The following is a 26,539-nucleotide window of genomic DNA, read 5'->3' as shown; positions in this document are numbered from 1 at the left end:
AGGCAAAAAAAGAGGTTGGCATTAGGTCATGATGCTTTTTTAAAAAAGCCTGTGCAGGTACGATGGGCCGAAGGGTCTCCTTGTGCACCATAACATTTCGACGATTCAGTTCAGCATCCGGTTCTGACAATGAGCTGGAATTCTGTCCCCATTGTTGCCAACAAGGTGAACGCACCTACCACTAATGGGTGATCAGAACAACTTTTCTCACGAGTTGCAGTTGAACAACGTGCTGGTGCGAATTGCTACGTTTTAAACGTGTTTTGATACATAGAGCACAGCTTGCATGGCGAAATGACAACGGACTGCGATTACACGGTAACAGCGGATGCAGCGCCCAGCGAAAATGCTACCAGTGATGATAAAATAAGATCACACCATCGACAATGCACGAGTGAGCTTTCAGTTCCATCACAACACGGACAACTCAGAGCACTCCTTCAGCACAAGTCCTTCGCGCACTCTTATTTAGCCCAGATTTGTTGAGATCTGCAAGGCTTCGAGTTTACATCTGCAACTCCAACACGCCTATTTAAATATCGGTGAACTGCAAAATCAATCTAATCAGTTCAAGCTGCAAGAATTACGCATTGTCGAGCAACTGTCGCGACATTAAATAAATAGACTTAAAGACTGGATCAAACCGATTTGCTGGTTATTAAAATGAAAGTGCGTGCGGGGGTGGGGGGGAAGAGTGGAGGATAGAGCGGACGAGGGAGAGACACGGAGAGAAGTGAGAAAGTGCGTGGGGAAGTGGATGAGCAGGCTGCCGGCAGATGATTGAGGAGACTGGAAGGGCACAGAGGGTATTGAGTGAGGTGCGGGCAGAGAATGGAGTGGTGCAGGGTGCAGATGACAGCAGTGTCGAGGAGTGGGGTGTGAAGGAAGGTGAGTCGTTTCCAGGGTGGTGTTGGCGAAGAGGAACACGTGGAGTAGCGGCGCTGTCTCTGTCTGGATGTGTTTTGATATGGGGGAGGGGGGAGACACGGTATCAGGCAGCGCTATCTCAGGCTGTTCCTCACTGCTCTCTCTCTCTCTTTCTCCCTGCTTGCACTGACACGCAGCATCATTCGGCGTCATTGAAAGTGCCCAGTCTTTCAGTACATTCCCTGCAGCCGTTGACTGAGCACACTGACCCAGCAAAAGCCGAGTGAGCAGCTGATCTAGAGACTGGTGGCGACACCCTGGGTACGAAGCTGTATTGAGAGAAAAGAGAGGGGAGAGTGAGAGCAGTCAACATGAGAATATTTCAGTTCTCTGCCACTTTCATCCTGTCCATCAGCCTGACTATCCTCCAGCTCGCCCAAGGTAAGTTTATTCACACACCTGAATAACACAGCCTAAAGGGAACTGTTTGAACGTCTGTCTCTGTGTACCTCTACCTGTGATTGTTTCGATTTTAGGACTTCCTGCAAACAGTCTGTGAAAATAAACTGCCAAGATAAACCTTTCTGATGGTAGCACTTTTTGTGCACGCTGTTCGTCACAAACATCATTTTCAAGGTTTCTGTTTGGATATTTTAAAAGGAAAACGATGTTAGAGGCTTTCTGCTGTTCTGGGACAGGGTTAAGAGGGGAAGAGGTGTGTGTGTCTTCTGTTGTCTAAACCTCACCGTCTCGGGACGTCATTTATCGCTGATCGCACGAAATATGCAGTTTGTATGATATTGCTGGGCCCCGGGAAAGTTTTAACCCTTCTCCATCCTGTGAGTGAAAGATTCCGAGACCAAAATAAGCCTCACTTTCCTTGTTTTCCCCTCTGTTCTCAATCTCCGGCCGGAAAGAAGCAAGGGGGAAAGGGAAAGTGGTACCTTGTACGCTTTATTTTGTGATGTCTGATTATTCCCTCCGCCCGGCTTGGGAACTGGGTACTGTTTGTAGGGAACAAGCCGCAGCTGTTTGTTGAGAAGATATTGCGAATGGGGAGTGGTACATGAGCTATTCGTGAGAGATAATAAGGGACGCCAGCAAAGTACTGATCAGATCGGGACGTTGACATTGCCCAAGCACTGATCCTGTGTGTCTGTGTGTTGCTTCTCTAACCCTAAGCGGAGATGAACCTTTCCTTTTGTAAACTGTAACTGATCTCCTCCAATCCACCCTAACATGATGGATCCTGATGGGAAACTTCAATGAAATGTGTCATTTTAAGCCTGTCCCCTATCCGCCCTTTGTTAACCACGCTCCCTTTTTATTTTCGGTCTGTAACTCCGGACTCGCTAGGTCCCAATTAAATTAGGGTTTGGTCCGGTATTTTATTTTTGTTTAGACTCGTCCCGTCTGGGCCAGGTAAGTCTCTTTTGTTTTAAACGAATACAATTGCAACTGTTTAATCGGTCTGCTGGAAGATTCAGTGAGCCCCGCAGAGGTTATTTGCTGATCTCTCTATCTTTGGAGGACAAAGCTAAGAGAAATGTGGACTGCGTCAGTGGGAGCAGTGAGACGGTCTGTCCACTTAGCTCCACACTCTACTCCGCCCCGTTCATCACAAGAGCCTCGGGAAAGGCTGTAGGAACACGGAGCGACCCCAGCCCATCACAGGCTCGGACTGAGACTGGCACAGAGAGAGAGAGAGAAACGAGAGGGCGCAACCTGAATGCCTAGCGTTTACTCTCGAGCAGAATCGAAACAACTCCCCATGCCGTCTGCAACATGATGCTATTTCCCCAAATGTTCCTTCAAACCAAGAGGAACAAAATATCCCCAAAGCGCAAGGGACAGCATCGATTCGCCCTGCTCAGCTTCTCCGGCTGATAACAGAATGCCCCCTGTAGACACAAAGGCGACTGAAGCCACCCCTTTGAACAGCGAGGCTTTTCCGTCCTGACGTCCCCCACTGTTTAATCTCTGATACTGAAATAAAATGCGCTTTACTCCATAAACGATAGAACGAACGATTTCCCCTGAACCCTCTTCGCTGATCCGATTCAGCCGATTTTATTGTTGATGACTTGCTTTCTCGTGGAAGTACGATTTGAGGCGCGATAAAATCCGAATAATTTAATGTCGACTGTCAAATCTTCGGAATTACAACGACACCCATAGCCCTGTCATCAAGCTGAATATTTTATCACCTTGTAAATGATTAATCACAATGCTGCTTGAAAACGCACGCTGCCGCTGTACGCCTGTGTTCCTACACAGCATGCATGCTTGTTTTTAGAACTTATTTTTGGGCAGGTTTTAACCGAATTCCCCTCTTTCTTTTTCCCAGTCAAGTTTAAAATAAAAAGGTATCAGAGCTCCTCTGTAGAAGATAAATGATTAAGATGAAGTGCACTAGTCGTGTTGAATTTAGGGATCAGGTGTTTATTGAGTAATTAAAATCATCTAAAACAAAACCAGTCTTTTTTAAAAAGTTAGCTGTTTCATTAAAGCTACTTATTGATGGAGTAGATTTGAAAATATATTTTAGAATTTAGGGCTTCAAATAGTAATTAAAAATATCAAAGCCCCGTAACGGTTAATATAAGGGCGTATCCATTGTACAGAGCAGGTGATTCATATCAAATCCTCTGTGATCCTACTTCCCTTTGTATCTTTACGACCGCGAAAAAATATATCTGACTGACTTCTTTTAATCTCGATTCTGTTTTCTTTTCTGTCGTGGTAATACTTAATTCCTCCCTGTTGCAGTCCCTTTCTGATTCACACCTTAACTGTGCCAAATTTCTTTGAAAGGGACCTTCTGAAGAAAATATTCTTTATACCAATGAGATGAAGTGCACAAATAAGACTGTCTAATATTATTATGCTACGTACACTCACATGGCAATTTGCAAAATGTAACTAGAAGCTACAGAACCAGTCATGGGTACTTTTGTGGGTATTTACCAAGTTATTGAAAATGTGCAACATAGTTGGAAATGGTTTTGCAATGCACTCTATAAATTATCAATATCATGAATATTGGGTAAAAATTCCATAAAGGATCCATTTACTTCAAAATAACTTGCCATTTTTAAATGTGCACATTTAACATTCCTTGAAAAAGTAATGTAGCTCCACAATGGCGATGTTTATAGATTGCTAGTTATAATTTCCCTTAGCTTAGTCCAATGATACAGATTGCTGATATTAGAATACAAGCCAAGATCCATCAAGTCTTTGTGACTTGCTTCTGGGATCAGTGGGGATAATAGAGAATAAGGGCAAAACTGAACTCCAATCTAATTTATCACGCCTTGTATTCACCATTTGTGGAGCAGATATTTTGAATCGGCCTGTTTAGGTGGTTTATTACAGACGTCTGGAACAGGTGGGACTTAAAATCAAGCCTTCTGGTCCAGAGTTAGGGAAACTACCATTGCTATAAGTAGCCCTACCAGATGTGGAATACCAAATTACTGATAATTCATCACAGCTGTGACAAAGCAGGTGCATGGTGTTGGTAAAGCTTAAAATAGGGAGCATTTTTAAAATTCAACTTGCTGACATCTAAATCCTTTAGGGCTCAGCCAGCTACGGTATATCAACATAATGTGTTCAGAGAATGAGAATGCAGTTTGTGGTTTTGCTTCTCTCTGATTCTTCAAAATGCTGCCTGAAACAGAGTAATATATTTCTCATCTGATGCAAGGAGCCAGTTGGTGATGATCAGCAAACGGTTTCCGAGATGTTTAACTTGAAACCATGAAATTTCATGAAGTCTGGAGCCTCTTTTGACTGCATATCAATATGTCCTGCTGACCATCTGCTGTCTGTCCAGCTGGTGGGACAAGACATAACCAGGTAATGGTAGTGGAAGAGTCCAGGATGTTGGCTGATGGACAGAATTCTGAGGGTAAAGCCAAATCAAGCTGTTTGTCTAGTATGTGGGACAATTTCCAAATTGGCCAGAGTACGCCTATGTGAGTGAGGAGCAACTGGAGAGTCCACTGGATTGAATTTATCTAAGTCTTTTCCTGATATGAAACCTAAGTTATTGCCAGTATTGTCTACTTGTTGTATGACTGGAGTCATGTGGAAGCCAAACGGATAGGGGTGGGTTATCTTCCTGAAGAATTACTCACGAATGAACTAGTTTGATTATTTAGTAATTCAGCAGCTGTCCTGCCTGTTTTTCTGGTGTGATCTGACAAATTACTGGGTTTATTTAATTCAGTTCTCACAGCTGATATGGTGTAATTTGAAATAGAGTTCCGAGTTACTTGTTCAGTACTGTAAACAGTGTCAAAGTGTGGCGCTGGAAAAGCTCAGCAGGACAGGCAGCTTCTGAGGAACATGGAGAGTTGACATTTCAAAGGGCTTATGCCCAAAACATTGATTCTCCTGTTTTGGATACTGCCTGACCTGCTGTTCTTTTCCTGCATCACACTTTTCAACACTGACTCTCCAGCATTTTCAGTCCTACTTTCTCCTAGTACTGAAAACACAAAGTTTAAACTAAATAAAGTGAGTTTTTAAGATCTAGTGTTTGAATGCATGTCCATCTCTCTTCAATTTCATTTGACGAAATTGAGATTCTTTTACTTTGTACATGCACATTATTGCTCAAATGTCCCAGTCCATTACAGTATAAGTACTAGCATCCATTAACTAAACTTTTAAAATTGCGGCTCAGACCTTTTACTAAACTAGAGACATCTGCAGAAGGACCAAATGAGCAAAACCTGTTGGCAACAGTATTCAAGTTGCACCCAAATTGTCACTCAGACATCTGAGATATGTTGACAGTTATGGTTGAGTCAGAAGGCTGTAGATTCAAGCACTAGTCACGTCAACCTTGCCCTCACCCACATTGTTGCTCTAGTCACTCTGATCACATCGACTAGCTGATACAGTGCATTATAGAAAGGATGTCAATCATTGCTACATCTGTCTATTCTGCATGTAAAAGGTCCTGTTGCATTAACTGAGGAATGACAATGTCTTAACCAACATTACTCTCTTAACCACCAGCAGTGAGAGATTATCTGATCTGTAATTTATTTGTTCTTTGTCTGCAAACTGCCTGCTATATAACAATAGTAACTGCATGTTAAAAATAATCCTTTGATTGTAAGGCATAGGTTAAGGATGCAATAATAAGCAGAATAAATGCATCTTTCTTTTCAAGGTCCTCTTTTGTGAAAGGAAAATTAAATCTCCATTTCAATTTAACTTTTAGCATTTTAAAGGATCATACTTGCACCAGAGCAAATGTAATTTTTAAAAATTGACATGTGGTTTCAAAACTGTTGATTATTGAACTCTCATTTCCTATAGTTTGTCCCATAAGATTTCTGGAAGATTGCCATAATTGACATCACATTACATTTACTTTATAAATAACATTGTCTGTCCTGGTCTGTTAAATGACCACCATGCAGTTCATCATTTGAAAGAGCTGGACGGACACATTGTGAAATGCATCATTCTCAGGTGCTTTTTCAGGCGCACATTTTCCATTATTTTTCATTGAAACCCCATGGATCAATAATGTGTAAAACATGATTAAAGAATACCCATATCCTTCTATGACTGCTATATTTGAATGCCTTCCTGGGAGGCTGAGTCTTTTTATTAAAAAAAGTTTTAATATTCCAAAGTAATATGTCTCTGTTTACAATTGAATCATAAGAATCATTTGAAATAATTCAAATCCTATGGTTGTTCTCACCAGTTTTCCATCTTGCATTTGCATTCATCCAGCCTTTGCTGTCTGTATCCTAATTTGCACACAAGGCAAGTCCTGGGACAATGTGGGCATACCTGGGCCTGTGGGTCTAAAGGAAATACTACGCTCAAGTCAAGAGCAGGAGTGGAGGTTAGGGATAGGAGGAGCCTGTGATTACAGTTCCCCATCCCAGCACCAGGTTCTATTTGTACATCAACCTTGCCCTCACCAACATTGTAACTAATTTGACAACATCGTGATTGTGAAATTCTCATGCTTGTTTAAAAAACTCTTCCATGGAATTAACCCTGCCAGTCTTGAGTCCCACAGTCCTTCAAGAAATTGGCAATCATCTAATTCTAGCTTTTGACACCATGATTTTAATTACTCCATCACTGGTGGCCTTGCCTCCAGTTGCCAATGCCTGAAGACTGAGAATTTCCTCCCAAACCTTTTTTGCCCCAAACCTCTCCGTAAGATGCTTGCTAAAACCTACATCTTTGGCCAAGTTTATGTTTATCTGTCCGAATATTTCCAGATGTAGCACAATATTAATTTTCAAGATTTCTATGAAATACCTTGCTGTGGTTTACTCAGTTAAAGATGCCTTAAAAATATACATTGCCATGTAACATTTGTCACTTTTTAAGGTGAATCTGACAATTAGGAAGGGTATTTTGGCACACTTATAAAGGCTCCAAAAAGTCGTAATTTGCACCAGAGGGGAGTGGCTGAAGCAAATGGTAGAGATGCATTTAAAGAGAAGCTTGACAAGCATACAAAGAGAAGGGAATAGATGGCTGTGATTGTGGATGTAGACCACTATAGATAGAAGTGAGCATGCATACTTCACAAATATCAGTGTTGGCTTTTTGTGCTGGCAGGCCCTTTTTGTACCATTTATCCTATGTAATCCTAAGTTTTAAAAAAAATCTGCTGCTACTTAATAACTTACAATTGCAAGGTTGAACTGATAACTAAGACCATATCTTAAGCAGCTGATGGGAAACTAGAGGAATTCATGATTAGAAACTGTACCATAACAGAAACTGTCATTCAATTTGCAGATTTAATTTGACAAAAATGCCCTCCTTAAAACTAAGGTACATATTAAGTTCTTAATATGTGCTCTGAAAAGTGAGTAAAACATTTTACCAAGAAGAAATGTTAATTGATCAAGCTTATTAGCTCTTAAGTGTGTGTCCACTGGAGAAAGCAAAATATGAATCCACTTAAAATACAAATAGAACATGTAAAGGAAAACCCAGCAGGTCAGACAGCATCTTCAGAAAGAAAGTGTTTCACATCTGTGACTTTGATAAGAATATGATAATGTTACAGAAGTAACAGGTTTTAAGGAAGTACAGAGACCCGGAAAGGGATTGGGGTTTGGAGGATAGGACAAAAAAATGATCTGTAAGGTGGAAAGCAGATGTGATTAAATCATGGCAGGGATAATGTATACACTTAATGGTAAGGTCCTAGGGAGTGTTGCTGAACAAAGAGATCTTGGAGTGCGGGCTCATAGCTCCTTGAAAGTGGAGTCGCAAGTAGATAGGATAGTGAAGAAGGCGTTTGGTATGCTTTCCTTTATTGGTCAGACTATTGAGTACAGGAGTTGGGTGGTCATGTTCCGGCTGTACAGAACATTGGTTAGGCCATTGTTGGCATATTGCGTGCAATTCTGGTCTCCTTCCTATCGGAAAGATGTTGTGAAACTTGAAAGGGTTCAGAAAAGATTTACAAGGATGTTGACTGGGTTGGAGGATTTGAGCTATAAGGAGAGGCTGAACAGGCTGGGACTGTTTTCTCTGAAGCGGCAGAGGCTGAGGGGTGACCTTATAGAGGTTTACAAAATTATGAGGGGCATGGATATCGTAAATAGGCAAAGTCTTTTCCCTGGGGTCGGGGAGTCCAGAACTAGAGGGCATAGGTGTAAGGTGAGAGGGGAAAGATATAAAAGAGACCTAAGGGGCAACTTTTTCACACAGAGAGTGGTACATGTATGGAATGAGCTGCCAGAGGAAGTGGTAGAGGCTAGTACAATTGCAACATTTAAGAGGCATTTGGATGGGTATATGAATAGGAAGGGTTTGGGGGGATATGGGCTGGGTGCTGGCAGGTGGGACTAGATTGGGTTGGGATATCTGGTCGGCATGGACGGGTTGGACCGAAGGGTCTGATTCCATGCTGTACATCTCTATGACTCTATGATGTGGAATAGAAGGAGTGGTGATGAGAATATTAGTCATATTAGCTGAGATGTCTCAAATGGCAACAGTAGAGCCATTCTTTGCTGCTCGATCCATTGTTTCAGCCTATTCCCATCCCTTGTATTGATTTCTTCCTTTCTTAGTTATTTTTATGCCCTCCCTAGTCCAAACCTTTTCTGACCTCGTTCTATGATTTGTGATACACTCTACTACTTTTATAGTTTCCAATTTCCTAGCCCGAAACATCTTGTTTTCACTATGAACATCTGCTGCCCCTGTACCCCCAATCTCACTGGTATGATTTGCATCTCCTCTGCTGCTTCCTTGAATGTAGGTGTGATTATTCTCTATCAATACTACAATCATCAGCCTGGAACTTGTTCTTAGATCAGATAACTTTGTTTTAAACCCTTCTCACATTCCCTAAATAAAATGTGTCTGTATAGGTCCTATTATGGGTCCTAGCTATATCAGCCTTTCATAGGCTAGGAGGAATATTCTTTGTTAGTTCTATTTCCTCACCTCTTGTTTTGGTGCTCCTTCCTGCTGTCACTCTGAACTGGAAAATGTCGTCAGCTTTGCTTCATGTTTTCATCTTTCTTGTGCCTTCACATGGTCCATCCATATTTCTTTCCTTCCTTGACTTCTCCATTTACTTCTGTCAGTGCAGATTGCAACCAATATTCACTGAGTCCACTATCTCCCATAGCTACCTTGATTACATTTTCTCCTTACCCTTTTCCAGAAAGAACTGTATTCATTCTTCTTAGCTCTCTTCTCTGTCTCTGTTCTGTCTATTCTGACAATGCTATTTTCCACAACAGCATTTCAGATAGCTTTTTCCTCAACCAAGGATTTCCATTCATCTTTGTTTACCATGACACTGCCTGACCTATTTCCTACACTTCTGCTCTCACTCCATCTTCACACTCCCGAACCACAAAGGGCAAAAAAAAACAGTCAAAAGAGTAAAACCTAGAAATGGTGGTACTGATCTGAACTCAAATTCTATACTAAAGTTTGAGATGAGTTCACACTGGTGTTGTCATTTCAAAATCTCCTTTCTGTTACCTTCCACTCCAGCAGCTTCCACATCAAGAGATCATCCTCTTCCACTTCTACCATCATAATGCTATCACCAAACACACCTTTCCCTATCCCTTTCAGCATTACACACAGTTCACTCCCTGACATAAGTCTACATTTTCCTCACACTCTAACTCACTTTCCCCACCCCACCCAACCCCTCAATTTTCACAGTGCCTTCCCACATTAGTGCAAGAGAGGCAATATTTGCAGTTCCTGCTTTTCCAAGAACCAAGACCCCTATCAGTTAAAACAGTGATTTGCTTGAACTTCTTTCAACATATTGTATTCACTGTGCATAACATGGCCCTGTCTACACTAGGGATAACAAACCTAGATTGGCTGATTGTGAGATACTTCACACAGGTCACAGACATGACCCAGAGCTTCTGGTTGTTTGCCATTTTAATTCCCCACTACATTCTCACTTTAACCTTTTTGTTCTTAACTCCTGACATTGTTTCAGTGAAGCTAAATGGAGGCTTGCAGAATGTTCTGATTACACATTTCAAAACCTTTCAGATTTGATATCGAGTTCGGACTCTAAAAATTGCTCCCATATTTTTTCAGGAAGCAAGTGACAGTAATCATTTTGCTGATTCCATTTACAGCTCCTCGAGGCCCATGTTTATTTTGGTGTCTATTGTCACCCTTGCACTGTCAATGTTAAAAATACAGGATCTTTGAAGTTTTTAGCTTGAACACCTTCAAAATTGATTGGAGAGCAGGTAGTACTAATTGGACTTTGAATTTAAAAACTGGAGCTTTCCCCCAGTGGAGAGTTGGCTCCTGGGTTGGGAAAGGATCCAGAGAGGAAATGGGGAAACTAATGTTTGTACTAAACCATAGATTTACAATAAAGCACTCATAAATCTCTGAAAATCTTTTGCTGCTTAATTCAGCATATGGATATCATTCTGTTAAACAGCTCCACCATCCCATTCTTGATATCACTTCTGTATTTCAGCAATTGCAGGCCTTTCCATTTGTGCTTTTCTGTTGTTCCATAGTTTATAAAACCTGCTATATGACCCAACATTTTGACGTCTGAAGAAATGTCATCAACATGAAATGTTAAACCATGTTTCTCTCTTCATGGGTGCTGCCTACTCTCCTGAGCATTTCCAATGTAGGCGGAGGTGGGTACTACATATTCTGGAGATTAAAGTGGAGTCTTCTGATGAAGGGCTTTTGCTGGAAACATTGATTTTCCTGCTTCTCAGATGCTGCCTGACCTGCTGTGCTTGTCCAGCACCACTCTAATCTCTACTCCCATTTCCAATGTATTTCAGGTTTCCAGCATTTGGAGATTTTATATGAAATTAGATCATTGGATTTTTTTTTACCTCTTTTGCATCCTTTAATGTTGGTATTTTTGATTTTTAAAGAGCTGTCAATCACAGTAGTGGGTGCTTTCAATTTTACTGCAGATAACTTCATCCACCTCTGATTAATAGGAATAACAGAAAAAAGACCAGGCTTAAACATTAACAATGCTTATTAAGAACTTAGTGGCTAAAATTAACGTGATTAATTGAGGTTAGTACTGTTAAAAACGATTGCACAAAATGTTCGGGAAATCTGCTTTAAAGGCTAAGACTTGCCAGTAGTGTTGGATTGCTTGGTGTAAAATAGAATTGTCTTTTCATTCAGAATCAGTGTGTCACATCTGATAAGTGGTAAAATTTAAAAACACAATAAGGCTAGCCCTTCAAGGATATTGAAGGAGATCAAATAAATCTATCATTAATAAAAGAGTAGCCGCATAACATAAGAATATCAAGAACAAATATAGATATAAATTTAAAAGTCCTGGAATTTACAGTTTTAAAGGCTACAGAGTCAAGTAGAAGAAAGGATGGTAGAACTAGGAAAAATGAAAGTGCAATGAAATCCTATCACTGTGCCCTTGTGACAAAGGGAAGCTACAGCAAGAAAGAACTTGTGTAGCTGAAATCAATAATGTTAATGCATACCATCATTATGTTTTGAGCTCAAGCTGGCACACAGCTGGATGACAATGAATGGCACAGTTATGGACTTGCCAAGGAGGCATTTAACTATCTATAATGTATTTTGTTGCCTTAATGTTAACTCTGGCATTGGTTTGAGTGATCAGTCTGATATAAATCATATTGTATTGTGCATTTTTCAAATCATAATGTATCCACACTGTCTGCACATAAGTGCTTAGTAGTTAATGTAAATGACAATATTATCCAAGTGGAAGTGTGTTTACATACTCAAAACCCCTCTGTTCTCCTCAGAGTTGGAAGGTACTATAGCATCAATCAGCACAAAACCTGCTTCCCTTGTGGCAGATCATAATACAGCAGAAGAAGCATGAGCTCTGACATAAAATACTGAGGAAGAAATTGGAAAGGAAGTGATTGATGAAGGAGGCAAGCAGGTGAAGGGCAGAGACCTAAAGTGCTCTTGGCTCATGTTAATTTCCAATAGAATTCTTTTTTTTTAACAAAATGGACTGTGTTGAGCAGTTACCTGGCCCAATACTCATGGCGACACATGATGTCTGCATGGGTGTATTCCATAGATCAGAGAACTGCACCAGTGCCCATTCCAGTCACACCCGCATATTGACACAATAGGGGCTTTTGGCATGAAGGCTAACACTCCTACAGTGGAATGTTTTTTTTTAAATAAAAAGCAAGGTGCAGTTGAGAAATTTAAAACAGCGGGGGTTGTAGATAAACAAGACCTCCTAAAGATCTAATATTCAGCACTACCAAAGATCAGAGAGTTTTGTGAGGAGGTGGCTTCCAGCAATGGACAGAAACTCAGATGAATAGAAGCAGCTGAATGACAGTGATATCAGCAGCAATTCAAGAAAGCTCTGCATTTTCTTCAATAAATATTTCAGAAAGCAATGCAACTCAAGCAGATGATATTTCTAGCATTGATAGAACAGAGGTGTGTCTGTAGATGCAGGAAATCATGTTACATGATTGGTTTACTCTGAAGGTATTTACCACTCCTTTTACTGATGATATAGATATTACAGTTGCAAGCACAGAGTACATGCCTGATGTGTACCTAATTATTACATGTATCTTTAAGTATATAAAATTATCTTTCACCATATTTTGTAATCTCTCATTACTTTACATCTAAACAGTATAGGGAAGATGAGTACAGAAAGATCAAATGTTTATTAAGTCTATTCCATTGCACAATTTTGCAGCTAAGCATGATTATCTATCCTCAATTCTCATGACCTACCACTGGCCAGGCAATCTCCTGGGAATAGTTTAAAATAAAATCAAAAAGTCTTCATAAATTTAAAAGAAAAAAAAGAATTTAGGAAATCCCCACAGGTACACTGATGAGAAATGTTTATTTTGTGATTAGACAGATGTTCAGCTGCATTAGTAAAACTTCCTGAGATTCTTTCTCAAATATTGTTTGTGTGGAGTTTGCATATTCTCCCCATATCTGCGTGGGTTTCCTTCGGGTGCTTCGGTTTCCTCCCACAGTCCAAAGACTACTAGTTTGAGTTAGCCATGGTAAATTGCCTGTAGTGTCCAGGGTGTGCAAGCTTGGTAGATTAGATGTGGTGAATGCTGGGTTATGGGGATAGGGGAGGTGATAGGTCTGGGCGGGATGGTTTTCAGATGGTCAGTGTAGATTTCATGGGCCAAATGGCCTCTACCTGCACTGTTGCAAATACTAATTACTAATTGTAATTACTAATTTAAAAGACTACACTCTACAATATTGTCAGTTTGCATTGGTCCATGGCAGATTTCAAGTTTGTAATATGCAAGTTGATTTGAGTAGAAATTTGAACAAAGAGAAACACTTCTGCAAGCTATTATGGTTTACCACAGACAGCCGTGAGGGCAGAGTCCTTGAGTATATTTAAGGCTGCTTTTCAGAATAGTAGTTATGGGGAAAGGGCAAAAAAGTATATATGAGAAATGTCATACTCCATCTTGAATGGTGGAGGAGGATCGGGGGCAGGGGGCTGAATGACCTACTCCTGTTCCTATTTCTTATGGTCCTGTGGTCTAGCCTGGATTTCTGAGCATGCCTAAAGCAGAAGGTATACTCCAATATACTAGATGGATCCTAACAATACTGGACAGCAATGCATTTGTACTTTTTGATTATCTGGAGAATGCACCCTATTAGCTTTTGCAACTGACATTTGGTGTGGTTTGAAACATTTAAAACCTATGCATAACAACACCTAATTACCTCTCATTCTCTTACAACAGACTTTAGTTCAGAAGTGAAAGCATGAGTTTTGTTGACTGAACATATGTAGTTCTCAAAGCAAGAAATAAGTTGCATTGCTAACATTGTACTCAGGCAGAGTCAACATGGTTTGTGAAGGGGAAATTCTCATTCTCAAATTTAGAGGTATTTGATGCAACATGCAGTGTAGATAAAGGGGGACCAGTAGATGTATTGCATTTGACTTCATGAAAGACATTTGATAGATGTGTAATAAATTTCTGTGTCAATATAACAGTGCAGGGTCTTGGGGATGATATTTTTGCATGGATGCATATTTAGCTAATGAACAGGCAATAAAGTTTCAGGACCTTGGATTGGCAAACTGTCGAACTAGTCAAGTATCTCAGCTTCATTACTGGAGCCTGTTTGTGAACAATATTAATTGGTTGAAAAATGAGTTGGGAAGGTCATGTTAAAAAGGCTGTGAATGGACAACTTAAGTGTGTGGGCAAAAACTTGGAAGTATAATGCAGAAAACGAGATTCTCCACTTTAGGAGGAAAACCAAAAGGTATCATATTATTTAAATGGAGAGAGACGGCAGCATGTTGTAGTATAGAGGGATGTGGATGAACTTGTACATGAATTATAAAAGATTCACATGCAGCTACAGTAAGAAAGGCAAATGGATTGTTGGCAATTATAAGAAAGGGGACAAATATAAAAGTAGCAATGTCTTGGTATAACTGTTCAGGATATTGGTGAGATCACATTTAAAGTACACTTCCAGGACCGTTTTACTTTTGGAGAAACTGACTTATTGGAAGCAGGTCAAAGAAGTCTAACTTCAGTGATTCTTGTGGTGAAGGGGTTTGTCTTGTGATGAAAGATTGAGCCATTAGAATTTCAAAGAACGAGTGGTGATCTTACTGAAACATATAAAATTCTGAGGGGATTTGACAGGATCAGCGCTGAGAGAATATTTCCTTGTATAGAGACTTCTGACACTAGAGGGAAATTTTCAAAGTAAGGTGTTTCCCATTTGAGATTGGGATGTGGATGAATTTCTTCCTTCAAAGGATTTTTCCCTCATCTTTGGAATTATCTTCCACAAAGGATTTCTGATCCACAAGGGAGACAGAGAGGCAGCAAGATAGGTTAAGACCACAGTCAGATCAGCCAAGACCTTATTGAGTAGGCCTGATGGGGCTGAATGGCTTCTTCCTGTTCCTAATTCTTATGATCTTATGATAATTGAAGGAACATTGATCAGTTGTAGACCACAATACAAAACTGGGTAATGGGACCTACCTGAACCCCTCTGACTTCAGCTCAATTTTCCATGATTTGCTGTTGTTCATTGTGATGAAGCTTTTATCATGGAACTATTGTGAGACGTGTAACATACTGTTATAGATCCTTCATCTTCAATAGGATCCACTGACCACTCCAAATCTGCAAAGAGTTGACTTAGCATCCTCTAAGTATGATTGCTGGAATTTCTGGTTTATCCACATGTGTTGCACAATTGGTAGAGAATTATTGGCATAAATACACTGTTGATAAGCTAGCACTTTACCTCTTCTCATCCAAAGAGTTGGACAATATTTTCCTGCAATTGAAAGTTTTACATGAATTCCTGATTGCACATTGGTGAATTTCATTGACCTATTAGATTAGGCTCACACATACCTTTATGCATGTAGTAAAAGATGCCTTGTATCTTGTCAAAAGTTGTGAAATATCATCTGCTTCTGGTGCTATAGGAGTGTCTGTTCTGTGTAAAAGTGTTTTGTGCAGGATGAAATAGGGCTTCAGAAAATATTATTGCATGACAGTGATGATCATAATGATCGGTTCTGAAGACGACCTCCGTTGTGGAATAGAAGTTGAGCAGAATTCTGAGCTTCAGCGTTGCATTTTTAAAAACAAAAATCTTACTTTCATAGAACGGGGGCATTGTTAGGTCAGCCAGCATTTGTTACCCATCTCTAATGGCCCTTGGGAAGGTGGTGATGAGCCTGTTAGCACATTTCCAATACAACATTTAGTTTGAGCCTGACAATGACCATTTTCTGTGATCTTCAAGTTGTTTTAGCAGTGCAGTCAAGCTTTTCCTTAAGCTAGTTTGTTCTATGAGTCATGTGTCTAGTACTTTGCAGTGCTTCTTGGCAAATTCTACATCATCTGTGCATTATGCAATAACTGGCAATGCAGCTGCATCCATTTGTTAGTCTTGTAAATCTGCTGTACTAATCAGTGCTATTTTACAATTTTCCTGCTCTTGATTAACACAAGTTTATAAATTCAAATTCCATTTCTATTCTCTTTAGCATCCCTGTTTTGCCTTTCTCTTCTACACCTCAATCACATTTCCCATTTCTTTGAAATAAATTCTTCATGAAAACAATTAGTAAATTCTGTCACCATAAGAATGAAATGTTTAACAAAATCTCTTAAGGTCTTCATGCGACATATATTGGAGTGAGTTTGTTGTGTTCTCTGTATTTGGAAGAGACAGATAAACAGAAACACATTGCAACTGAATATTGTTTGCTCTCTGCTGCCCTCCTTGTTGAGGAGATGTAAGTGAAGCTGTTAAATATTGGTTGCATGCAGCTGTGTATGTGCTCTTTTTCTTATACACAATAGAGGATGGGATGAGTTTTCTTTCACGATTCATTTGTGAAATTAAGAACAGGTGTCACTTTTTGGAATTTCTAAATTCAATTTTGAAAGAGTTTGAACAATTTTAAAAGATTGTTCTGAGTGCAAACTATTTCAAGTACACAGTGAGCTGGAACAATAAGTAATTTAAACAATAATTATGAAAAATGGACAGTAAAGGTAAATTTCGTCATAATGGGAATTGAGCGAAAACAGAGAGGGCTGGTGTAATTACGTCCGAAATTTACACATCTGGTTGAAAGTGAAGCAGTGTTTTGGATTATACTCTAACTTTCTTTTATATATAAAATTGTTGAAAGCTTTGTCTGAGTCATCAGCACTGGTCCCTCAGATGGTGGACTTTAAATTTCTGTTTAGGAGGAATCCTATTGGAATGAATGATTTTGATTAGATGCTTATTTGCACAATTATGTCAAATGTCATGCATCTTTCCATTTGCTAACCAGCATTGTAGCTATCCCCCAGTACAATGTCCAGCATTGCAGGTACAGAATCATTAGAACTCTAAAATGGTTAAGACATAGAGCACATTAGTTAATCAAGAATGCTAGCTCTTTAAAGGGGTCATTCAACCAATATCATTTCCCCTTCTTTTCCTGTAGCCCTGCAAATATTTCCTTTTCAGATTTGAACATGCAAAAAAGGAATAAGAGTAGGCCACTTGGCTCTTCAATAAGATCATTACTGATCTGATTTTGTTTGTGGAGTTTGGTGTTTGCTGGTCAGCATTGATATGGTGGGCTGAAGGCTCTGATTCTAAGCTGTTATGACATTGAGTGGATGGATAAGGTGCAGTGGATGGGTAAGTGTTTCTCTCCTGATGAGTCAGGTTACTTTTAAGGTGTATCAAACCAATGTTGCCTGAAAGACATCAATAATATTGATAATTTTGAAACCAATACCATATTGGACATTTATTATAGAGCTACTAAGATTGCACAAGAGTTATATTCTGCAAAAGGAAGTAGTTGGCAAGTGTAACTGTTGCAAATTATGTTCTCAAATTAAAGAAACTCTTATTGTTGTGGGGATAATGCAATTTCAAACATCAACCTTAGGAACACCTTTCTAGGAAGTCTAAAGAACAATAAAATCCATGCCAAACTTTTAAACAAGGATATAAGCAGACACAGAAACATGCTAATGTTAAGGTCAGAACCATGTATATGGCAGTAAAGATAATTGCAAACTGCAAAGGAGGTCTTTTTCTGAGCCAGCAGGGAGGTCAACTAGGTTGCTGCAAAATTCAAGCACAGTCTCAAAGTCAGAACGTTTTGATGGTGCTGTTGCCATGATAGCCATCAATCATTTAAGTGCATCCAATTCCAGCAAGTTGTAATGCCTGTGAGAAAATCTGTAATATCCAGACAGTAATTGAGTAAAAGTAATGGATAAAGCTCCAGCTGATAGTCATGCAGGAGCCACGGTACGTCTAAATCTAGTTCAGGAGTCTGACAATCTTCAAAAGTGCATGAGATAAATTTAGAAACAGAAGTTGTTTTTATCGTGCAGGAAGCTCAAGAATTGTCATTCATCAGAGAACAAGACAAACAGGACTTGAAGATAAGCAGAAAGCAAAGGGCTGAGGATAAAATTCTAGCACCTGCAGTAGAAATGAAAATCAGGAATTCACAATCCATTTTCTTCATTGATACAACTGCAGCCTTGGAAGGAGAGTACAAGCAGCCCTTAAGTCACATTCCCTGATGCAAAACAAGAATGAAATTGGCTACTTGTTTCAATAACAGTATGCCAGTGTAAGGTGAAGTTAGACTTAAGAGTGAGGTACAATAATGTATTATTTGCCATTATAGTAGTAAGAGAGTACAACATCTCCCTGATGGAAAGGAATTGGGCTTGATATTTACAGTAGAAATCAGTAAGAATAAATGCATCATTCAGTAAGTACTAAGAGTACAAAGTGAACTTTAAACAAGGATGTCAGGCAGCATCCAGGGAACAGGAGAATCGACGTTTCGGGCATTAGCCCTTCTTCAGGAATGAGGGAAGTTGGTCCAGCAGGCTAAGATAAAAGATAGGGAGGAGGGACTTGGGGGAGGGGTGTCGGAAATGTGATAGGTGGAAAGAGGACAAGGTGAGGGTGATAGGTCAGACTGGGGTGGGGGCGGAGAGGTCGGGAAGAAGAATTCTCCTGTTCCCTGGATGCTGCCTGACCTGCTGCGCTTTTCCAGCAACACATTTCCATCTCTGATCTCCAGCATCTGCAGACCTCACTTTCTCCTTTAAACAAGGATGACCAAGGATGATAAAACTAAACATCACAAGTTTGTGGTCAAGATAAAAGACAATGTACAGCACAGTTTTCCAAGGCTTGGCTTGTACTTTATGAACAGTTAGAAACAATTGGGAAATAGCTGCTCACATTAGAGAGCATATAGTCAAACACAAGAACAGTATGGGTATGAGTATGTGTGAATGGCAAAGAGTGCTTTATGTTGGTTGATAGTTTGGGCAAGTAGATGTTGAGTCGATACTCATTACCACAAGTGCCAGAACAATTAAGGGTCTGAAAAGTTGCTTTAAAATTTGACATGTCAGAGATGATGGTGTCAGCTAATGGTCCATAGCTTACATTCGAAGAGTTTGAAATATTTGAGTATGAATAAATCAAACCCCCTAGAGTACCACTATGTCACCCAGCACAGAATGGTTGTTGCACAAAGAAAGTACAGATTGTACAGAGACTTCTGCAGAAGTATTAAATACTTGGGTCATAATCTTAGGAATGGTAGGCCTAAGAATAAATTAGAATTGGGATAAGCAAGAATTTATTCACTCAGTCTAGTGAACCTGTGGAATTCTCTACCACAGAAGTCTTTGGAGGCTAAGTCACTGAATATATTCAAGAAAGAGACACCATTTTTTGATTTTAAAAGCATAATTTGATATGTGGATAAAGTATGAATATGGTATTGAGGATCATTTCAAGATTATATTGAATGGTAGAGCAGATTCAATGGGCCAAATGGCCTGCTCCCAGTTTCTGTGACAATCAGGGGAGTATTTTGATGTTTCTTTACAAATAGGCAAGAGTTTTTGTTCTTTCAGAGTACCACAGTGTCTAGAACTGGTTGCTCACCTTTGAGTTAGCATTTAAATGACTCCCTAAGATAAAATTTAGTTTCCTTCAGCCTGATGTCAATTGAAAAGCAAGACATGAAACTTGAAGAATTGAGTACTAGGTAATTTATATTTGACACAGATATCTTGAACGAGCAGAGTAATGCAAATGAAAATTGATAGATACACAGACAGCAAAAGAGAAACACCAGATTGTTTCAAGATATGTAGGGAAGAGAAAGAAGGAAGTTCTTCTCATGATCACAGAATATGTACTGTACAGAAGGAAGTCATTTGGCCCACTTTTTTGTCTGTGCAAACTCTCCAAATGTCTGATTTATCTAATGCCGCATCCTATCAAATAGATGCCTATCTCCATAACCTTGCACACTTTAGTTGGATAATTCTTTAAATCTCTCTTGAATGCCTTAATTAAACTTGCTGTGAAGTAAGGTACTTTAGCTCTCAATAAGACCTTGCTGGACAAGGTTTCTCTCTTTGTACCTCCATTTTGTTTCTTTTGGCAGTATTTTCCTCTTCATTGTTTCTTGTCAAATGATGACATTTTTGTTGACGACATTAAGGATGTTTTGACATGTAAATTACTCTGGAAATATTGGTCATGTCTGTTTTCGTTGTAGTTACAGTAATAGATTTGTAACCTAATCTGCTGCATTTTCGGGTATTATTCTTCATGTTAGTTTAGTCATACTTATTAGTCACAAGTGGCAATGTGAAAAAAATGCCCATATTTCTCCTGTTCACAAAAATTAGGAGAATTACACTGTAGCCGGGTATCCCCCTATCAGTCTACTCTTGATTACAAGCAGTGTGATGGAAAGAGTCCTGACAGTGCTACCAAGCAGCACTTGCAAATGAATTACCTACTCACGACTGACTTCCAGTTGGAATCTGCCAGGACCACTCAGCAGATTGGTGCATGACGCACTATTCCCATTGTTGTTCTTTGTTTCCTTTTTTGTCTTTTACCTCTCCTAGACCCCCTGTCCTAGACCCCTTCCTTTTGTCATCACTCTTCCTTTCACTTCTCCACTCTTTGCACTTTGCCGCACCAATTCCCTACTTCAATCCTTTAACGTTGCTATGCACTGCTCCTCTTTCCTTGCTATTCCAGGTTTGACTCCCTCTTAAGTAAGCCTACGTATTCCCTCCTTGCCACACTCAACATCATCCGAAGGGATCATCAAGGCACTCTGCACTGGCTCATTACAATTAGCTGCCCCATCCCATTTTATTATCAATATTCCGACCCATCGTGTCTGCTGTCAGTTAAACTTACCAATCTCCTTCCTGTCCAAATCAACCCTCCCACTGCTGACTCTGTGAACTCTGCTAGCAGATGCACTCTCACACATCCCCTTTGTGTGTCTACCTCCAGCATTTTGGTTCACTTTTGAACAAGCCCCTTATCATCTATCGATTAATTGTTGATGATTGCAGCATCGTCGTGGTCTTAATCGAAAGTTGGCAGAGTGATAATGACTTCTTTCTTCTTAATGAAACCTCTTGGCTGAGCTGCAGCTTTTATCATTTGCTGCACTAAGACTATAATAGAGGTGATGTGGTATATATCACCCGATCACACCTCAGTCTGATCCCCTACTCCTCTGGCACTTTCTCCTTCTTTTGAGTATTGCATTGATGTCTTATACAATCAGGCAGTGGTCAGTGAAAGGGAAATGCTGTCTGGCAAACTTACTAGAGTTTTTTGAGGATATAACAAGCAGATGCTGAACACTGCACAATCATCAGAGAACTTTCCCACTTACAATAAAGTAACTGAAGGTGGTTGGGCCAAGGACATTATTCTGAGAATCTCCTGCTGTCATATCCTGGGACTAAGACAACTGAATCCAACAACAATGTTCATTTATGCAAGGTATGACTCCAGTCAATGGAGAGTTTTCCCCATGATTCACAATAACTTCAGTTTTCTTCAGGCTCCTTGATGCTGCACTGGGTCAAATGTCACCTTGTTGTCAAGCCAGTCACACACACCTCACCTCTGCAATTCAGCTCTTTCATCTATGTTTAGACTAAGCTTATAATGAGGTCAAGAGGTTAGTGGCCCTGGTGGAACCCAAACTGAATATCAGTGAGGAGAATATTGCTGAGTACAAATTTCACCTGACAGCACAGTTGATGACATTTTCCATCATCCTTCTGACGATTGAGAGTAGACTGATGGGGTGGTAATTGACCAGGTTGGATTTATTCTGCCTTTTTCGTAAGGGACATACCGAGGCAATTTTCCACATTATCCGGCAGATGCCAGTGTTGTAGCTGTATTGGAACAATACAAGCATTAGGGTGTGAATACATACAAAATTACAGAATATATGACTGGATATTTACAAATTGTGTGGTTGGCATTCTGAAACAGGACATTAATCCTGCATTTCGCCTGGATAGTATTTAAGTTGTCCAATTTAGACAATGTAGAACCTTTCGATGGCAGTTAACACAAATGTCATTTTGTTTTGTTGCCAAGCAGCTATGTCTCAGAGAAATAGTTATATATCTGTATATGGCACATACAGAAGTGAGTTAATTGCTTTGCCATTGATAAACTGGGTTCGTTTGTTTATATGCTGGCAAATATTTTTGGTGAAAAATCTTCTTTTTTTACTAAAATAGAAAGTAACTCTGGAAGATGATATTGGTGGTTAGCAAATCCTATTCAACTACTGGTCTAAAATATAACATCAAAGATTTCCAAAAAAAGGGGAAAGGTGAACAGATAGATGGCGTTGGAGCCCAGAGTGAGAGAAATATGAAAGGGGCAGGTAAACAAGGAGGTAATGAATAGCAGGCTAGGACAGAAGAAAAACTGAACAAATGATAATCAGAACTTAAAGTAGGAGGGAATGGCTGAGCTGTACTGAAGCAAAACATACAATGTGATAATAAGCCTTGAAGTGGGTGAGAATGTGTGATGGTGCTAAAAGTACCCCATATCATTATAGGACTTGGTGTGGTGTGGGTAAAAAACATGGAAGGATGAAATCATTCTCTAAAGTTATAGAACATAGAACAATACAGCACAGACCTGTGAACTAATCTAAGCCTACACTATCCCATCATCTTCCATCTGCTTATCCAAGGATTGTTTAAATCTCCCTAATGTGGCTGCGTTAACTGCATTGGCAGGCAGGGCATTCCATGTCCTTACCACTCTGAGTAAAGAATCTGCCTCTGATATCTGTCTTACATCTATCACCCCTCAATTTGTAGCTATGCCCCCTTGTACAAGCTGGACGTCATCATCCTAGGAAAAAGACTTTCACTGTCTACCCTATGATCATCTTGTATGTCGCTATCAAATCCCCTCTGAGCCGCCTTCTTTCGAAGAAGAACAGACCCAAGTCTCTCAGCCTTTCCTTATAAGACCTTCCCTCCAGACCAGGTAACATGCTGGTAAATCTCTCTGCACCTTTTCCAATGCTTCCACATCCTTCTTGTAATGGGGCGAGCAGAACTGCACATAATATTCCAAGTGCGGCCGCTCTAGCGTTTTCTATAGTTACAGCATGACTTTATGGCTCTAGAACTCAATCCCTTAACCAATAAAATTGAACACACCGTATTCCTTCTTAACAGCACTATCAAACCTGGATGGCAACTTTCAGGGATCTATGTATATGGACTTCAAGATCCCTCTGTACATCTACACTACCAAGAATCTTTCCATTGATGCAGTATTCTGCCTTCCTGTTATTCTTCCCAAAGTGAATCATGTCACATATATCTGCATTGAACTCCATTTGCCACCTCTCAGCCCACTTCTGTTGTTTATCCAAGACCCCCTGAAACCTGTAACATTCTTCCACACTGTCCACTATTCCACTGACTTTAGTGTCATCTGCAAACTTACTAACCCATCCACCTATGCCTGCATCTAAGTAATTTATAAAAATGACAAACAGCAGTGGTTCCAAAACAGATCCTTGTGGCACACCACTAGTAACCAGACTCCAGGCTGAATATTTTCGATCAAGCACCACTCACTGACTTCTTACAGAAAGCCAATTTCTAATCCAATTTGAACTCCGTGTTAAGTCCTCGAAGCTTCAGAGTCCCTAAGTGGAAATGTTGTTCTTCAAGCCTGCACTGAGGCTCACAAAAGGACCATGGGTGGTGAAGAAAGTATATGGGATGCTTGCCTTCATTGGCCAGGATATAGAATATAGGAGCAAGGAGGTCTTCTTACAACCATGTACAATATTGGTTAAGCCACAAAGTGCAGTACTGGTCGCCACACTATTGGAAGGATGTGATTACACTGGAATGAGTGCAGAGGATATGTCTGTGATGAAGAGGAACTAAATGAGCTGTATTTACTTTTCTTGGAGGAGAAGAGGCTGAGAGAAGATCTGATTTGTGTTCTACAAAACTATGAATGGCAAAGACAGGGTAGATTGAGACTCTTTTCCCTATGGCAGATGGGTTTAAGACTGGGGGCATAAGTTTAAGGTGAGGAGTAGGTGGTTTAGAGAAGATTGGAGGAATTTTTTAAAAAAAACAAAGCTTGGTGAAAATATGCCTCAGAGGGCAGTGGAGACAGGTACTCTGTCAATATTTAATAGCATCTGGATGAGCATTTAAAATGCTAGGGTATAGTAGGCTATGAACTAAATGCAGGAAAATGAATTGGTATAGTTTGGTGTTTGTTGGTTGACGTGGAGATGGTGGGCCGAAGAGCATGACCACAAAACTGAAGCTAAATGACTATCAGTAGTTGTTGGGCCAACCTTTTTTGAAATAAGGTATACTGTTTGCAATTCTCCAATCTTCTAGCACCACCGCTGAATTCAGAGAAGGGTGAAATATTATTGCTAGTACCTCCTGAAATATCTTTGGATGCATTTCATCTGATCTTGATGTCTGATCAACTTATGTATTGACAGTGTATTGAAATCTCAAAATGAGCAGTTTGAAACCTTTCCTGAGTTTTCTCCTCTGTCACTGTAGCTTGAACAGGATCTGCCTCAATGATAACGACAGATGCAGTGTTCATTTAACACCTCTGCCACACCTTTTATCTCCAGTATAAATCCCCTTTATGGTCCCTAATTGGCTCAACACCTCTTTCACCAGTCCTATTCTATTGATGTGCTTATTAGAAGACATTGGGATTTTCCTTTTACTTGTAACTTTATTATTTCACTGTTATTTCTATTGTGTATTACTAGTTGCAAATGTGTTTTAAAATGGAAATTCAGTATAGTTAGTTTGAAAAATTAATATTGAAGATGCATTTAAGTTGTCCGAAGGGCTACTTAATGCAAGGTGCTGATTGTTGAGACCTGCTTTCTGTCCACTTACTTACAAATAAAAGTATTTTTAAATGATATGTTGAATTCTTCCACAGAAAATGGATATTCATTACCCAGTACTTCCAAATTTTTTCAATAGCTTGATTTATTGTTTGCTGAGCTAATTCTCAATTTTGCCACTATAAAATCAGTTAAAGCACCTCAAAGCTTACAATAATTTTAAGAATTACTTGCAAAGAGCTTCTGGTCAGTACTGCTTGGAATTATTTTGCCGTCTAATTATTTTGCAACAATTGGCATGTCATTTTGATTGGCTTCTATTCTTTCTTCTCCATCCATTTTGTCGAATTGGTAACATTTGATATGTCAGATTATCCACTGTCAATTCTCTGCTCATTTCCATCCATGGCTTTGCTTTCATGTGACTCTACTCTTATATGAAATCAGCTCGCACATCTTCAGTAGTGACATCTCTTCTGTTCCTTCTAATTCTTACCTCTGTAGCTTGGCTCTCATTCATTTTCACCTTGGAAAAGGCATTTTGAAATATTAGTTGCATTAAATACACTATGTCGACTTAAATTCTTATTAAACTAAGTTCACTTGAATTTGGATCTTCTGAGAATCCAGATAGTTTCTTTAGTTTGATCCAATAGACAGCAGATTTATAGCATTCAATTTTAAAATGGTTCATTTTTCAGTTTTCAAAGATTGACATTGGCCCATAGGGACAGAGTGCAAAACTTTGGACTGATTTTTCAGTGTAGAGTTAAAAGGTTAATGCATGCTGAACAATCCTGTATGAGTGGGATCACTGAGTCTGACCTTTTATATTCAAAAGAGTGTTCCACTGTTTTCCCCAGGAGGGGTAATGGATATTTGCTGTGATATTGTAATTGAATTTTTTGATACGTAATCCTACATGTTGATCCTTTGGAAGCATGGCAGAACAGGATTTCTGGCAGTGTTTTTGCTCCATCCTTCATTCTGGGAAAGCTTAAAGAAATACTTGGAGCAGGTTGAATTTAGATGATGTCTAAAAAAAGGATTGGACCTATCTGAGATATATCAGGTAACTTGCACCTGGATACAAGCAATGTGGGCAGGATTCTTATTGAGTACTTTAGCTTTGCATATGAGAGGAATGATGTAGACATTCTCGTTAATGAGGGGGATGACATGCTTGATAAAATAAGCATGATGAGAAGGGAATTACTGGAGAATAATGCTGACTATCAGTGGTGAGCAAATTATTAGAATCAATACTGATATTACTTCTAATAGTTGCATAGATTCAGATTAATCAGGGAGAGAATGCATGGTTGTGTTGTGGGAAAGTCATGTCTTTCTAACAAAATTAACAATCATACAACACCA

The 26,539-nt window shown here is 39.6% G+C and overlaps 1 protein-coding gene across 6 annotated transcripts in view; it reads left to right on the top strand.

Annotated features, from left to right (window-relative positions):
- Positions 1 to 324: 324 nt before the first annotated feature.
- The window catches only part of LOC122559210 (EGF-like repeat and discoidin I-like domain-containing protein 3), a 204,045-nt gene continuing 177,830 nt past the window's right edge, over positions 325 to 26,539 (top strand). Inside the window, exons 1-2 of one of the 6 annotated variants that reach the window (XM_043708601.1) lie at positions 325 to 394; positions 1,065 to 1,308. In XM_043708601.1, coding sequence (XP_043564536.1) covers positions 1,239 to 1,308 — 70 coding nt within the window. In that variant the 5' untranslated portion in view covers positions 325 to 394; positions 1,065 to 1,238. Of the gene's footprint in view, positions 395 to 614; positions 889 to 1,064; positions 1,309 to 1,997; positions 2,290 to 26,539 lie in introns of those variants that run through there. The other 5 variants (XM_043708603.1, XM_043708609.1, XM_043708595.1 and 2 more) reach the window with 5 other exon arrangements.

Source organism: Chiloscyllium plagiosum, chromosome 2 (assembly GCF_004010195.1).
Source record: "Chiloscyllium plagiosum isolate BGI_BamShark_2017 chromosome 2, ASM401019v2, whole genome shotgun sequence".
NCBI classification, from domain to species: domain Eukaryota; kingdom Metazoa; phylum Chordata; class Chondrichthyes; order Orectolobiformes; family Hemiscylliidae; genus Chiloscyllium; species Chiloscyllium plagiosum.
Note: the sequence above shows the minus strand (reverse complement) of the source record. Positions and strands in the feature narration are given on the sequence as shown.